The sequence below is a fragment of the Chaetodon auriga genome, chromosome 16 (assembly GCF_051107435.1).
Source record: "Chaetodon auriga isolate fChaAug3 chromosome 16, fChaAug3.hap1, whole genome shotgun sequence".
NCBI classification, from domain to species: domain Eukaryota; kingdom Metazoa; phylum Chordata; class Actinopteri; order Chaetodontiformes; family Chaetodontidae; genus Chaetodon; species Chaetodon auriga.
This window is the reverse complement of record NC_135089.1, coordinates 22,000,504-22,015,987: the sequence shown is the minus strand read 5'-3', so window position 1 is coordinate 22,015,987 and position 15,484 is coordinate 22,000,504. Positions and strand designations below refer to the sequence as shown.

Here is a 15,484-nt window from a genome sequence, read left to right as displayed (position 1 = left end):
CTTGTGAGGACAAACTTTTAGGATGAAGACTTGGGTTAAGGTCGGGGTGAGGATTAGGCAAGTAGTGGTTATGCTTTGGTTAAGTCACCAGGAAATGAAGTAATATGTCACCCAATGCAGCAGTATGGCTCACTGATTGATTGATTATTTATTTATTTATTTATTTATTTATTTATTTATTTATTTAGACAACAATGGAGCTCTATGGCTCAGAGGAAGAAGATATATCATAATTTGATACACGCAATACCCTTTTTTGTATTTTGGTTTTTTCATGGGATGTCTTGACAGTATGAAATAAGCAATATCACCAGCTTTATGACTTGAAGGACAACAAGCATGAACCTATTGACTCTCCTCCATGTTGAGGTGAGGCCTCCTCCCCTGAAGGTAAGAGATATGCTGTAAACACTGGAGTGCGTCAATGTGCTAAATAATCTTTGCTTGATCAGTGCATGTGTGATGTGGTATTTTATTTAAGCCTGTGACAGCTTTTCATGTTTTCTGTGTTACTGGAGTATGTCATAATGCTGGGTGGCTTTTCTTGAACAGCCCTTTAAGATGGGACCATCATCACACAGGTACAGGTACATGTCTACATTTTAGTACAGAAGTTTATTAGAAACACTTGCTTTTCAGGCACTAAAATGATCACCAGAAAATGAACACTGACACTGATAAAAAGATGATGTTAACAGCAGTCAGTGATGACTGAGAGAGTTTTACTTTACTAACCTCACAGGTAAACTGTCATAGTTGTCGGAATAAACAGACTTTTTCTTGTTTCTAAAACAAAACTAGATCTTGTCACTGAAGGTGTCAGACCAGCTGAACTCGTGAAGTGGCAACTAAAAGTCATTTCATGCAGTCGTTTGCAGCAAAATACACTGAAAGTAGATTTAGAATACTAACATGGAGTAGTCTGACTTCTATAAGATCATTATTTGTTCTAGAGGTTTATGTTGCTTGTAATATTAGCAATGTAGCTTGGTCCTAGTCCTTTAAGGGCTTTGTGTATTTGGAGGAGGACCTTTAAATCGATCCTGAATGTTACAGGAAGCCAGTGCAGAGCAGCTAAAACTGGACTAATGTGCTTTCTCCTCCTGCTTCTGGTTAATAGCTGAGCTGCAGAGTTTTGAATAGTAAAAAATACTGCTTTACAGTAACTGAGTTGGCTTGAAATAAAGGTGTGAATCAGTTCTTTGACTGATTTTTGATTTAGAAATGGTTGTACTTCAGCAATGTTTCTCTTTTTTGGGGGAAAAATGAAGTATTTGTCATTTTGTTTTTGTTGGACTTAATCTGAATGTGAGGTAACACCCAGACTTGTAACATCAGACTTAATCCAGGGAGTTAATTTTCCCAGATTATAAAACAACTCTTTTTGTTTTAGTAGGATTTCAGTTTTGTCCTTATTTAACTTTAAGAAATGATTCCTCATTCATTGATTTATTGCTCAAAGACAGTTTGTAATGGAGTCAACATCTTCAGCATCTTCTGGTTCAGCAGAGCTGTACAGTTGTGTCATCTGCGTAACTATGGAAACATACATTGTGCTCTCTGATGATGAAATGTAAAACTTTCTCCCTTTGGGCTGGGATTTCAGATGGTGCTGATTTCCTTGAACATGTTATAAACCCGGATAACCATCACAGATGCTTTACTTCATCATGTTATTTGTACAGACATGACAGTGGGACGATTAACAGGGGCTGAGGGTCCATTCCCAGATGCCTGCATAGGTAGAAAACAAATGGCTCAACATTTTCCATGTCACCAACACGATGCATGGTATCATATGTTTGGGTGACGTAGGCGGAAGTTGTTTTTCCAAATAAGGACTAGTAGGCGGGGCTATTTTAATAGTTAATGTGTGACCAGCCTAATGTTCCATTCAGGTGAATCTTGTGAAGATCAGAATATAGCTCCTAGTTAAAGTAGTTTGGCCGGAATAAATAGCAAAAGTCATCAGTCAGCAGAAATACATTTGTTTTTGTATTTTTTGTAAACACGATAAGCAGCACGCGACTGATTTGTGTTCCAGTGGCAGAATAAAGAGGATAAATTGCTCATTCAGCATAATAAATGCTTGAAAGTAAAGACCAAACCGTATATAGCTGAAACTACATTACTTTATGCTTCTATGTGCACAGTTCCGTAAATTGTGCATGTCAGCAGCTCGTCTCCTGATCTAAAAGGGTCATTTTTCATTTGTATTTGCCGGTGATTTGGGTCGTCGATGCCGGAGTATTCGTTTTTTTCTGACAGCACCTGAAGGCAACAGGTCCACTGCTAAGCTACTAAGTAGTGAGACGCGTTCATTCCAAAGAGAGGATAGTGTTTAAAGGTGGTAATCGAGGGTTTGCTTCTGTTGGCTGCACAAAATGCTCAACTCGCAGAGATCCCTGTCGGAGCTGCCCAAGATGTCCGCTGCCAGCCAAGTGGAGAGAGCGGTGTTGGTAAGTAGGTCTGCCTCTGCTCTGCAGCGCTGCAAGGAGGCAGCGGGGAAGCGGTGCTGTTCGGCTGCACAGCTAGCTGCTTAAAGACTGAGCTGTCCGATAATATAACATGTTGACATATGTGTTTAACATTTTAAAAGACTAGAGCTGGGCGTAAGTAACGTAGCTGCGTGTGTAGCTGCTGTCAGCCGCGAGGGACAGTGGCATCCTCGCGCTTCGGTGCAGGTGCTGTAGCCAGGGCTCGCGCAGGTCCGTCTGTGATGGTGTTTACTGTGGGCCTGTCTCTGTGCTCACACTTCACCCAGATCGACTCACAAGACAAACCAAGCGGGTGGCGACCGTGAAAATGCTCGAAGGACACGATGTGTAAGTGAGCTCAGTGTCTCCGTTTACAGTTTACGGTCACTGTTTTATATGAAGCTCATGTGCGTCTCACAGGAAACAGTGACAGTTTAAACTCAGCTGGACGGAATTCAAATATGATGGTGTCTGTCGTCAACTGTGACAGAGCTGAGCGCCTTCTGTCTGTCAACTGTCATGGAATGACTGGAAGAAAACCCCGATTAGACATCAGAGACATCATGATGTGTCTCTGAAAGGAGACATGAGCTCTAGTAAATCAGCTGGAAAAAGGATGTCTTTGGATATCAAAGTGTGTCCCTTTCTGAATGTTTCTCGTGTTAACCATTCCAGACCCAAAGTGTTTGTTTAAATCAATAGTTAAGACATGAGAAATGAATAATCACACTGATAAATGCTGCTGAAATGTCTCACCATGAAGCTGTGAAATATGCTTCTACATGTTTACAACTCAGCTTGTTATTGTGAAGAATAAATGAACATACACAATAATGGAGCAACAACCTGGTCACTATTCACAGTAATGAGACAAATGAATGACACGCTCTGTGTGAGAGGAGCTGAGCTGATGGAGGAAGGATCTGCTGTGGTGTTCAGTCAGTCTGTAGCTGAAGCTGCTCCTGTATTCATTGGAGGTGTCCACCATGCCCCCTTTTCTCGGACACCTCCGCCACAGAATCTAGTTCCACCCCAGGACGAGCTGTCCTCAATGAAAGAACACATGCGGCACGGTTCTGCAGATGTTGAACGACTCTCACAAAGTACAGGCAGCTTTGAGTCTTCCCATTCTGCGTCCTGTCCAGCTGGACTCCATGGATGCAGATAGGGTTGCCTTTCTCTGAGGAAGGGACTTCAGAGATCCACCTGTGGAGAGGCCGCACAGAGAAAAGGAAGAGCAGAAATCACCTGCTCACAAAGTGGTTTTGACGGTTCACTCTCCTGTGTTTGTTCTGAATGATCAATCCAGAGTTAAATCTTTATTTTTTCTTTTTGGTAGGAGGAGGAATTCAACTGGCTTCTTAAAGAGGAAGTGCACGCTGTCCTAAAGCAGCTGCAGGATGTCCTCAAGGTAAACGTTAAGCTGTCCTGTGTTTAGGGCTGAGTGAGGGCCATCCCACCAACCTCACACATGAAGATCTGTTTATTAGTTAATGGTTAGTGTATGTTGGATAATGTGAGCTGTAGGTAGGAAATGACCCCGATGATGCAGCAGTGATCTCACTGAAGACTTTATATTTATTAAGTGGTGGCTGGGAGTTTAAAGGTGTGGTTATTTACCAGACAGGGAGGGTCTAACAAAAAGATGCATTATGGGAAATATAGGATCCAGTGTTGGAGAGTACAAGTCATGATATTTCAGCCTCTGCTTCAACTCTGTGCAATGAACTGCATCCCACTGGAAACAGAGCTCCTCACATGTAAGATAGTTTGTGTTTACATCTGTGAAATGAAAAGAGAATATGATCTTATCATCGCCATAAACGCTGTCACATTATCAGCCCCTCCTGGTGTTTACAGTGTCAACTGAAAGGCCATAACTTCAGATTAGGATTTGATACTAATAGTAAGTTTTCTCTGCCGTCAACAGGAGGCATCAAGACGTTTCTCCATGCCGACGCCAGGTCTGGAGAGTCAGCTCAAACAGGAAAACTTCATCCTCGGCAGCTCAACGTAATCCCACTATGAACTCTTACAGTTACTGTGGCCACAATGGTCGTCTTTATTGAAACAAGTCGGCCCTGCCTGTAACACCACCACGTCCTCCTGTGGAGGGTGTGGCTGTCAGATGCTCAGTGGTTCGATGATCAGATGCTTTGAAATATGCTGAGACCCTGAATGAATGTGTCGATCATTTCCTTTGTGCTGTAATATTTAAGACCCAGTGCCCTTCTTCACTCTCTGCAAAGCCTTCCCTTTCCTTAATCTGTCCTTCCCATTGTTCCTCTGGCGATGTTGAAATGAAAATGCGATGTTCTGTTTTGCAGCATGGATCAAGTGAAGGGGGTGCTGACTCTGCAGGGAGAGGCTCTGACTCAGGCTGTGAGTGTGTCCGTTGTGATCGAGGCTGTATTCCCCTCATGTGACTATGAAACGTTGGTCTCAGCTGACGTCTTCCCTGTTAATGTTTTGCTTTTCTTCACAGGACATCAACCTGAAGGTGGCAAAGAGCAGCCAGGCGCTGCACTTTCAGTTCAGAGAGGACAAGCAGTGGAAACTACAGCAGGTACTGCGTGTCAGTGTGCGACACTATCAGAGCAATGGAAACAGAAGGAGGAAAACCCGCTGAGTTTGGCTCATTAGGAGTTTTTGGTCTCACTTTTTCTCCACTGCAAAACACATTTTGACTGACACAGTGGAAAATTACATCAACATCAAAATGAACTTTCTCACCAATGGTGATCCTAGCTGTGTGTGTTCACTCTACACGTGTAGTCCTACAGTGTGTTGTTTTTACTGGAATCTATGGTGAATGTCTCAGCAGTTTAGCCTGTGTATTTGTGAAGCATTACATCCAATTATAGGCCAGTTAGTGTTCTGACATCCTCTGAAACCACAGAGTAGATATGTTGGTTCTGTGTGCCATCAGGTCAAGGACACACAATACTCAGCTGTTCAGAGGTTAACTGTCTTCATCTGGAGGTATCTCAAATGCAGTATGCATAGTTATTATGCGGTTTAATCATTAAGTCATGATGTCATCAGTCGCCTGTTTATGTCACTGCAGACGTTTTGGATGTGCTTTCAAGTTTAAAGCAACCCTGTGTTCTTCACGGTGGAGCATCTTCAGATTCAGTCTTTGCTGGCGTGTGGTCAGCTGCTGATGTTGTAGACAGGAGTGGATGCTGTGTTGCATGCTGAGGTGAGGTAGCTGTTCAGTGGTGGCATGTTGTTAGCTGATGGCCAGTGATGGCAGGATGTAAAGGCTATTTTAAGGTAAGTGCCTGTGAGACCTGATGTCAGACTCAGTCGATATGACAAAAAAAAGTGTTATTTTTTGGCAATTAAAGTCAGTTAAAGCTGGAGTCCTGCCTCCACCGCTCTCTTGTCTCCGTTCATCCATTAGATCCAGGATGCCAGGAATCATGTGAACCAGGCTCTGCAGCTGCTGAGCAGTCATGATGAGAGCTACCACTTCAAGACCGGTGCGGAGGTTAATAAGGTCTGTCCTCTCTGTCCTCACGGTCAACACACCCTGTCCTTTACTGCTGCAGTGACGCTAGCTTCATGTTTCTGTTGCTGCCATAGCTCATGGATGCAGTGATGCTCCAGCTGACACGAGCACGAAACCGCCTCACCACCCCGGCCTCCATGACACTACCTGAGCTGGCCACCAGTGGTCTGATGGTACAGGACATAAGACGGAGCACACTGCACAAACACTGCTTGAACATATTGAGGACAAAAGTGTGACTAACGATGCATTTTTGAGGCAGAAAGATGAACAAGATCTGGACCAATATTCACTTTCTTAACAAACTTCTTAGAAAAATAAACATATTTGTGAGTGGAGGCTGTTACAGCAGCAGCTTAGTGCTCATGGTGTTGCAGTCACATGTTCAGTTATCACATATGGGTGGAATGTTCACGTGTCCACATAGTATTGGTCATGTAGTATAAGTACAGACGGTGACTTTCAGAGCTGAACAAACAGAACTTGTCAGTGCTCTGTGTTAGACCGACTACATCACACACAGAAAAAGAAATCAGTTTCCGTTGCATGAAGCCTTGTGCTGTTCCTCCACATTCCTCTTCTTCCTCGCTTCACTCTGTCTCCTTCATCACCAGAAAATGTTCACCCCGCCCATGCCCGGAGATGTGATGGTGAACTTTTACATCAACCTAAGCAAACTGTGTCTGACTGTGTACCAGCTTCATGTGCTGCCTCCCAACACCACTAAGGTCAGACCTTATGACTCTCTGCAACACTCGATCAAGACATTCAGCATCATGTGACTGATGTTGTCATGATGTGTCTCTCATCAGAATTTCAAGCCAGCTGGAAGCTCGGTGTTGCACAACCCTGGAGCGATGTTGTAAGTCCTGCTTCATTTCTTCCTTCCCTTTCCAGACTTTTCCTTTCCCCCTTCTTTCTGTGCCATACAATATACACAGACAGATTCAGGTCTGACACTACACCACAGTCAGGAAGTGTGCCTTTGAGGTCCTCTTAATCTCTTTCCTCCACAGCGAGCTCAACAATAACCGGTTTGAAGTGAGCCACGTTCACAAGGTGGAGTGTGTGGTGCCTTGGCTGAATGATACGCTGGTGTTCTTCACCATCTCCCTGCAGCTCTGTCAGCAGCTCAAGGACAAGGTGGGTGTCTCTCCTCAAAGATGACTGTGAAATTGTTAAATACACATGAATTATATTCTCACTTGATGACTCTTAAAGTGACATTATCCTATATGTTTATGTTACGACCACCAGTTTTGATTTTTTTCAACCTCGTTTCTGAGAAATCATGTTGGCTTGGCAGACTGCTCAAAATACCCATCAGCCTTTGCTGCCATTGCCATAGAGAAGAAGCCAGAGTCGCAAGCAACAGCAGCTTTCTCTATTTTAGTGTTGTTGCAGTCCCAACAACTCCCAACAGAGCAGGATGTCTTCCCTGTAGCAGATTTTTTTCCCATTCTCCAGTTTAACTTTCCGTCATAGAACCAGGACCTCCAGTACTTCTGAACATTAAGGGTGTTTCAAATTTAGAAGGTTGAATCTGTGATTTCCACATGATTGTATCAGGAACTATTATTTAGGTTCATGTAAGTATAGGATTGGACTTGCTATTGGCAGATATCCAGTATTTGGATCTGGATCTGGACCCAAAAACATTTGGGTCAGGACACCCATATTCACACAGAGACTAATGCTACAGCAGTGAAGCACCGAACTCCAGCGTTAGCAAACCGACCAAGTGAATGCACCGCTTCACAAAACACTTTCAGGGATGAAGAGAATAACTACGGTCTGCAGTGTGTTTCATTCCAAAGGCCTGTGACTGAACAGATGTGTTCCCCTGACTCTAGCTTTGCGGTAGAGGTCGTGTTCTCAGCTGCTCACAACGTTACTAACAGCACTGCACGCTGCTCTTTCTTATTTTGAATCGAACTGTGTAATTAAAGTTTAAAGCTCTTGTGTCACGTGTCTTACGTGTAAATGCTGCTCATAAAGTGACTACTTGAGGCTACTGTTGGCCTGATATGGCTAATCAGTGGATGATTAACTTTGCCGGTGTAATAAGCTCCTCTGTCTTCCCGTCCCTGCAGATATCGGTCTTCTCCAGTTTCTGGAACTACAGGCCTTTCTAATGCACCTCCTGTCCATCCTCCAGAGACCGCTCAGACCCAAACTAACCACACAAGTGTAAGGGACATCCTGGGAAGGTTTTTATTTTTTATATATTTATCATCCAGTCATTCTTTTTCAAGTGTTGCATGATTAGCTGGAGCCAAACAAACCCTAACAGATGTCACGTTTGCCATTCCCAGCTGTGTTCGCCCAGCTGACTGACATTTCTCCTGTGTATGTGTATTGCGTCTCCCAGCACCAACTTGAACTCAATGAATGAATGTGATTGTTGCTGATCTACTATAAGAATCATTTTTGTTACATTCAAACAACCTAGTACTTACTGAGTATTTATCTGGTTCTCATCCTAACGTCTTCTGAACTGTCTTGTTGTATGGAACACTAATTTGTGTACTCAGGGTTGGAAGACTAAGCAGCACTAAGAGGTCCCAGTGGGAGGATTCTTTTCTGAATACGTTGGGTCCCTTCACAGCCCTCCCTCACAATATAGTCCTCCGTTCTTCAGGCGCCTCATTTTACATGTCATAGTCAATATTTTGAAAATCATAGTTAGCACTACTAAGGCTGTGTGTAATGCCCCCTGCAGGAGCTTTGTCATGTCTGAGAAAATAACTCGAATGACATCACATGAGTGATCTTGGGGTGTTTTCGAGTTGGTTTGTTGTGGTCTCCATCAGTGGAAGAGTTGGCCCACAGATTTCTGATAGAAAGTCTGTGTAAGAAACTGAGAGCTGTGGCCATATACTATGAAGGGTCTAACCGAGTTGCATTATAGAACATGTTAGATCCAGTGTTTTTGGAACTTGACCTATATTAGGAACCAAAAGTGAGGATATCTCAACCTTTGCAGCACGGATTTTGACTGGTCTTTTGTGCTTTTTTATTTCTCTGCCTGTTGTAAACCCTGTTATGGAGTTAAAATCCAAAAACACTGGAGTACCCTTTGAATCTCTGTGTGTCCAGTGCATCCAGCTGTGCTAATGAAGCTGTCCAGAGCACTGTATCTGCCCACGTTGTCCCACATGACACGTCTTTTAGAAGAAACTTACTCTGGATTAGGGGTGTTGCACAGTATATTAGGGATGCAACAGTCTTACAAAGGGAAGGCAGAGGTTTTGGAAAAAGTCTTAGCTGTGAAGGGATGCAGTAGTATTGGGAAAACTTTTCTCACTGTGATCTTTTTAAGGGATACAAACATGCTGGTGACAGAAAGTATGTTTCCTCATTCACTGACAGTACAGTATCATCTGTTTGTGGCTCAGTTCCAGTGTCTGCCCACCCTGACATATTCCTCAGGGAGTGCTGTCTCACTCTTCACACGTGTGGAACCCTCACACCCTGCTGAAGGCGTGCACTTAAAGAGTGCTGCACAGGTTTAGCATTGCACTCCTGTAACACTCACACTCACAGTGGACTGTTAAGTGCAGCAGAGATGTTGTCTTTCATTTATTGTAAGAATTCTTCCTCCTTGTATAAACCTGGCACCTAAATTACCCACAATGCAACCCCACACCCAACAGTTGTGTCAGACATTCAGCCTTTTTATGCTAGTAGCAGCTAATGTAGCCTGGAGATTTTTTTCATTCTTCAGCCACAACCGACGCTGACTCAAGTGACATCACATGAGGACATTAAATGTCCTCATGTGATGTCATGAAGTCTTCGGTGTGTCCAGAAGAGGCTGTGTGATAAATTTTATCACACAGCCTTCTGGACACACCAAAGACTTTGTCCTGTAGTGGTCCAAACACCTGGAAACACACTTAGATGGAGTGATTTGGTGGAGTTGGTCACACTGGTGGCGTCAGTTAAAGTCTGACGGTTCAGACCTCAAACTGCCATCGTGTCATATGTGACGGGGGTCGAGATGGGAAAACATTCCAATGTAAACAACTAGCAAACATCATCAGATGGTGGTATGATTACAGAGTTGGTCATTTGAGAAATCAGAAGTGTGTCGACAGTGTAACAGCATATCCAGTAAATTCAGCTGAGGTACAGTGAACAACATTCTGTTCACATTTGGTTTTCATGCACTTCTAGACTCTTGAGTGCCGTGTCTGATGTTTCTGACGTCTGCGCTGTCAGAAAAATCAAAGTCCAAGATGGACTTACGACTTCGATGTTGAAGTCAATGCTAATTCCAAGTTGAAAACTGGTAATTCTGATGACTCTGATATGACGGGAACATGGCACTAGGGCAGACATTGGATCTGGGCCTGTGTTTGTTTATTTTTGTTATTGTTCATTGCCACATTTGGTGAAAATGACTCAACTCACATTCCCTGTTCACCACATGGATATGTCTCGATGATAAGCTACTTGTTATGTCTGTTGATGTGATCTTTGATTTCAAGTGTCTGTCTGCTCTATGTTCATATTTATTTGAGATGTTTTGCACATGTTGTTGATTCCCTATGAACCAAACACTAATTCAATCATGAACAAATGACGTCATTCCAGTAAGTGTTAATCTATTTTCAAAAGATGCCTGTCATATAAAATGTGGAAATAATTTATCTGATATCTGTGCAATAAAAATATTCAACAGTCAGATGTCCGTGTTGAACTCTTCAGCTCTACATCTGCAGCTACACATAAAAATCTCTCCATGAAGCACTTCAGCACAGTTTCTCCACTCTTCTCGTACATTTCTACCAGCTGATCTTCACAGCTCAGATCAGCTGTACTTCCTGAACTTTAAATGATTTGTGCTTCTTTTTACCACTTCTCATTTTACACAATTATGTTGAACGCATTCTCACACAAACCTGTTTCTCTCACGTAGTAAAGAAAATGCAGAAGTCTAAATAGTCACGTGTAAGAGACACACCAGTTGACCTGAGTCCAGTTTCACAAAGACAGACTATGACTAAGGCTTAGAGCAGACAGTAAAAGTACTAATTCAATTACAGAATGTCTTTTGTGTTTATTCAGTGTTGAACCCTTTGGGGCTCCACAGGCCTGTTCCTCATGTTTGCATCAGGACTGAGTTTATGAAGTGTGATCTGTATGTGATTGACGTGTTTGGGCCCAGAGAGAGCAAGGCAGCAGCAGTTTACAGCTCTGTGTGATCCAGTCTGGACTGTGCCCGTAAACCTTCCTGCTGTCCTCAGAACAGCACAAACACAAACCTATTTCCTCTTGATTTACACTTTTGGATGATTCTGAGCCACCTGTCACGTCTGTTTCACCCATAAATGAACATAATGAGCAGGAGTACACGACACATAAAGCAAAGATTACATTTTTATTCCTTTTATGTATCCATTGCTTAGTAAAACCATGAAACTTGATCCTTCAACAACCAAAATAAGCAGCAGTGACATTCAAATCTACAGAGGCATAAAAACATACACAGCTGAGGGTCTCCAGCTCCTCTGAGGTATCCTAGCAATAAACCTCATGTAGTGGCAGGCAACAAGATCAGGTGTGCTAGATTTCCATAACTGTAGCAAAGAGCTCGTGAACAATTCATTCTATGTGCAAGTAGACTAAATTTGGTTCCAGGCAGACAGTAAAATCAAAGCTTCTGCTTTGGCACAGGAGTCGACCATGTGGCTCTGCCTCCAGCTTCATCAACCTTCACAATACTTGATGAGTGCAGCTCAGCTGTCAGGGCTCCAGAGCCATGTTGTCTATGCCAACCTTCCGTCTGCGAGGCTGTTGACGAAGCATAGAGGAATCATTTATATTCATCAATCCTCTCGTCATTAAAATCTTTTTAATCATTTCAATGAATATTTTTAGTTTTTATTTTGCTTTGGCATTTTTGAGAATGTATACATTTATTCTACACAGTATTAAAAGATTAGGGGGTATTTAGAATAGGTAGCATTCAAGCCTTTGAACTGTATTTCTCTACTTTGTGCTGCTTGGTTCACAGCCTCCTTCAATCATATACTACTCTCTTAAAACACACACTCAGCATTTACTGACTAGTTAGCAGTCACACAACTCATTCTTGCATGTATAAAATGTAAGCAGATGCTCCTTATTCTGTTTCTTTGAGGGGGTTTTATGGATAAATTTACACTCAGAATGCAGACAACCAAATAAAATCATGGAGGGTGAATATAGTGAGTAGAAGTGACTTCAGACAGGCTTCTTCATGTCTTTCAAGCAGATTGCTCCGAGCTCTGATTTGAAACACCTGTCCTTGTTAGTAGAAACGCCCGTCAGGTGACTGTTGGATTTTAAGGCAGTGTCTCCTCAAACATCAATCTTTCAGACTTGAAATATAAGATTTCATCAGAGCTCTGTGTTCAGCCTCCCCGATCCTTTCTTTGAGGTCTGCCTGTGAGCCAGCACCTCACTGTAACAGCTGTGTGTTCTCCTTCAGCTCTCTTGTGTGTGTGTGTGTTTTCACCTTGTTGTCATCACAGCAGCAGCAGCAGCAACAGCGGATGAGAACTAGGATGACCAGGAGCAGAACCATACCTGACAGAGAGGGAGCACACAGAGGACACGTCATCAGTGTTCAGTGTACAACTTTATTCTTGTCAGGTAGGAAAAGCTCCAGCATCTGCAAGTAGACCATCACATCAAGCTAAGACTGCAGTCATGAAACTGTCAGGGTGGGGTGCAGCAGACCACAGACCTTAAAAGACCACATTAGTTTGAAGATTTGATCCATTTCATTTGGACCAAAAATCATCAGCAAGCATCAGAGATAAGAGCAGCAATGATCCAGTCAAAGGTGAGAAACCAGAGCCAAAGTGCACGGCAAGTATTTCCTCTCCACGAAAAACCAGACCCACCTGAGAGTGGATGGATGATGGATGGATGGATGGATAAAGGATAGAAAATGTAACATTAAACCTTTTCAACACTTTCTGCTCATTTCCCCTTTGCCTTCATTAAAAAAAAAATGGTTTATGAATATGGACCCTGATGTTTTTGTGTTCTAGAAGTCATGGGCACGGTTTTCCTCATATAATCCATTTCCTGCACCTTCACTCACCGATGAAGATGAAGAAGACTGCAAAAGAGGCAATGTCCCACTCAGACTGGAAGAACTGCTTGGACTGCAGTCTGGAAACCACATCGTTGAACTGGTCCTCAAACTCCTGCTCCAGGTTCCTCTGCTCCATCGCTCTGTCTGCTTTCACACACACGCACACACACGCACACACACGCACACACACAGAGCGCAGTGTTTGAGCACACAGTTCACTGGCAGCACAGCAGCACCACACAGTGTGGAGTTATGTATTTATTGTTCAATTCTTTGGGACTGTTGTAAAATTTGCTTTGACATAGAACAGTGATGAATATAGATGCTGAAGTAACCAAGACAAGTCCCCATGTTGACTGTAATTAGAAGGATCGGTATCATAAAAATACTCTGTTGTATACTCGATATAAAAAGCTACTCGACTGTACACGAGTTTGGGCTAAAAAGAAAGAGAGAATTTTCTAAAAAGATTGGAAGAAGTTCTGTTCTCATGTGTCCACTGCACTTATGTGTGCGTGACACAATAAATCTGCAGACAATCGAGCTTTTTCTCAGCAGGCATTCCATGTCACTGTAGGAAAAGCACAAGTGTAATCAAATAATTAAAGGCTGAATTCCATTGAGTTCATTTTGTCTTCAGTTGCAATAGCTGTGCCTTTCCTATTACAACAAGCCAACTGCCTGCTTGGAAAAAGTCCTATTTATGAGCTCTCAAACATGTAACACAGATATCTGACATACAGTGCATGTTTAATATGTTTCTAGAAGCCCATTGCTGTCCTCAGTATGTGGAAACTGTGAAATGAATTCATTTTACTGTAGCATACTTTGAATTTACTGTGTTTTGCTGATTCTTACCGTGCTGACATACTGTAGCCTGCGGCACATGAATACACCTTTAAACACACCATACACACATACACCTTTAAACACACCATACACACATACACCTTTAAACACACCATAGATTGTCTGTATGTGTATGTTTCCGTCTGAAATCCGTACACTTCACCTTGTGTTGACCGGTAACCAGGCAGAATCCTTAGACGTCATTAGTACATGACAGGAGGAACATAACGGAAGCCATTCACTCAGGTGTTTTGACAGTATTCCACAGTATCATGTTCATGTATAATAATAATAATCTAAACTATTCATTGCGTTAGTTTGACGCTGTACGGAACAGCAGGCTGCTTACCTGTAAACGGAGTCGCTTGTTTTTGTCTCTTCTTTCCGGGTACGAAGGTCTGGGCTACCTGGCGCACCTGTTTCCAGTGACGCTCTGATTGGATGATACCTGCCCCTGTGGCACCGAAAACAAACGCTCCTCCAGTTCTGATTTAATGACAGACTCCGCGCTCCAGGAAGTAGAACACGACCGTTTATAAGCACCCAGTGCTGGCAAACAGCTGTTCCTCTATCTGTAAGATCGAGACGAGTTACAACCTAGTTTATGATGAGAATAAAAATACACAAAGCAGGTCAAACTTTTGATTCCCCATATGGATCTAGTGACGATTTATGAGTTAAAAAGTCCAAATTGTGAGAGTCCAAATATATGTCATCACTTGGACCATGAGCATTGTTATCATAACCTTTCATGGGCTTCCTAACGTCATCAGCGCACACCTGACCTGACAAACACACTACAGTCTATTTTTTCATTGTCTTGATCAACTGGAATGTATCAAAGGCAAACCTGATTTTTCTGTTTCTGTAAATGAAAATGATATCGCAGTCATTTCTTCTTATCCTGTCACAACCTGTACAGCCAGTCTCTCCTCCCACCCTGAAGACACTGTGCCAGTTTGACATATTTTCTAGATATTTGTCGTATTTTGCATTGGCAAATATTTTCTCTTTTCTATCTGTGACTTCATTTTTGTGACACTTGTTTTTTTACTTTCCCCTTTCTTCTCCAATGCTTATTGCTATGTAGCAAAAAAACTTACTTGACAACCACAGATTAACATACTGATGTACCAGCAGTGTTTTATAGACACACAGGTGTGTGGTGGAAACCTGAAACCTCCAGGTCAAATAACTGAGAATAGACTTTCCACTGAAGCAGGAGCCGTGGTCTATTCGGCAATTACACAGTTAAAATGAAAATCTTTACATTCTTTTAGATCAGAGGGGAGGAGGAGGAGGTGTCCTGTTAAGAATGTTTCACTAGTTAATGTGTGAAAAACCATAAATTACGATTTCAAGCTAAATGAAATGGGGCCATATTATTATTATTATTATTATTATTATTATTATTATTATTATTATTATTATTAGTAGTAGTAGTAGTAGTAGTAGTAGTATCTGTAGTAGTATTTGTATTATTGTTATTATAATTTGACTCAGTAATGTTTGTAGGCGACATCCAACCTACCCGGAAATGCTCCTTGACAG

The 15,484-nt window shown here is 42.4% G+C and overlaps 2 protein-coding genes across 3 annotated transcripts; one reads left to right on the top strand and one right to left on the bottom strand.

The window, feature by feature from the left end:
- Window positions 1-2,198: 2,198 nt before the first annotated feature.
- rogdi (rogdi atypical leucine zipper) lies at window positions 2,199-10,681 on the top strand. Its single transcript, XM_076752457.1, has 11 exons — window positions 2,199-2,459; window positions 3,817-3,888; window positions 4,408-4,490; window positions 4,805-4,859; window positions 4,963-5,043; window positions 5,884-5,979; window positions 6,066-6,164; window positions 6,606-6,719; window positions 6,804-6,853; window positions 7,008-7,134; window positions 8,085-10,681. The coding sequence occupies exons 1-11, from the start codon at window positions 2,385-2,387 to the stop codon at window positions 8,124-8,126; spliced, it is 894 nt and encodes a 297-aa protein (XP_076608572.1). The 5' UTR covers window positions 2,199-2,384; the 3' UTR covers window positions 8,127-10,681.
- A 754-nt stretch (window positions 10,682-11,435) lies between these two features.
- Window positions 11,436-14,524, bottom strand: smim22 (small integral membrane protein 22). 2 transcript variants are annotated; one of them, XM_076753360.1, is made up of 4 exons: window positions 14,283-14,524; window positions 13,091-13,231; window positions 12,497-12,567; window positions 11,436-11,790 (listed from the first exon to the last, which is right to left on the bottom strand). In XM_076753360.1, the coding sequence occupies exons 2-4, from the start codon at window positions 13,218-13,220 to the stop codon at window positions 11,743-11,745; spliced, it is 249 nt and encodes an 82-aa protein (XP_076609475.1). In that variant the 5' UTR covers window positions 13,221-13,231; window positions 14,283-14,524; the 3' UTR covers window positions 11,436-11,742. The 2 variants fall into 2 exon arrangements, with proteins under 2 accessions (XP_076609475.1, XP_076609476.1); XM_076753361.1 differs by having other exon boundaries at window positions 13,091-13,228.
- Between the last annotated feature and the right edge of the window lie 960 nt (window positions 14,525-15,484).

Coding starts and splice junctions, on each gene's coding strand:
- rogdi (XM_076752457.1), top strand. CDS start 2,385: ATGCTCAACTCGCAGAGATCCCTGTCGGAGCTGCCCAAGATGTCCGCT. Junction 5,044..5,883: donor AGCAGTGGAAACTACAGCAG/GTACTGCGTGTC, acceptor TTCATCCATTAG/ATCCAGGATGCCAGGAATCA. Junction 6,165..6,605: donor TGGCCACCAGTGGTCTGATG/GTACAGGACATA, acceptor CTTCATCACCAG/AAAATGTTCACCCCGCCCAT.
- smim22 (XM_076753360.1), bottom strand. CDS start 13,220: ATGGAGCAGAGGAACCTGGAGCAGGAGTTTGAGGACCAGTTCAACGAT. Junction 12,568..13,090: donor AGTCTTCTTCATCTTCATCG/GTGAGTGAAGGT, acceptor CCTCTCTGTCAG/GTATGGTTCTGCTCCTGGTC. Junction 11,791..12,496: donor GCTGCTGTGATGACAACAAG/GTGAAAACACAC, acceptor CTTCGTCAACAG/CCTCGCAGACGGAAGGTTGG.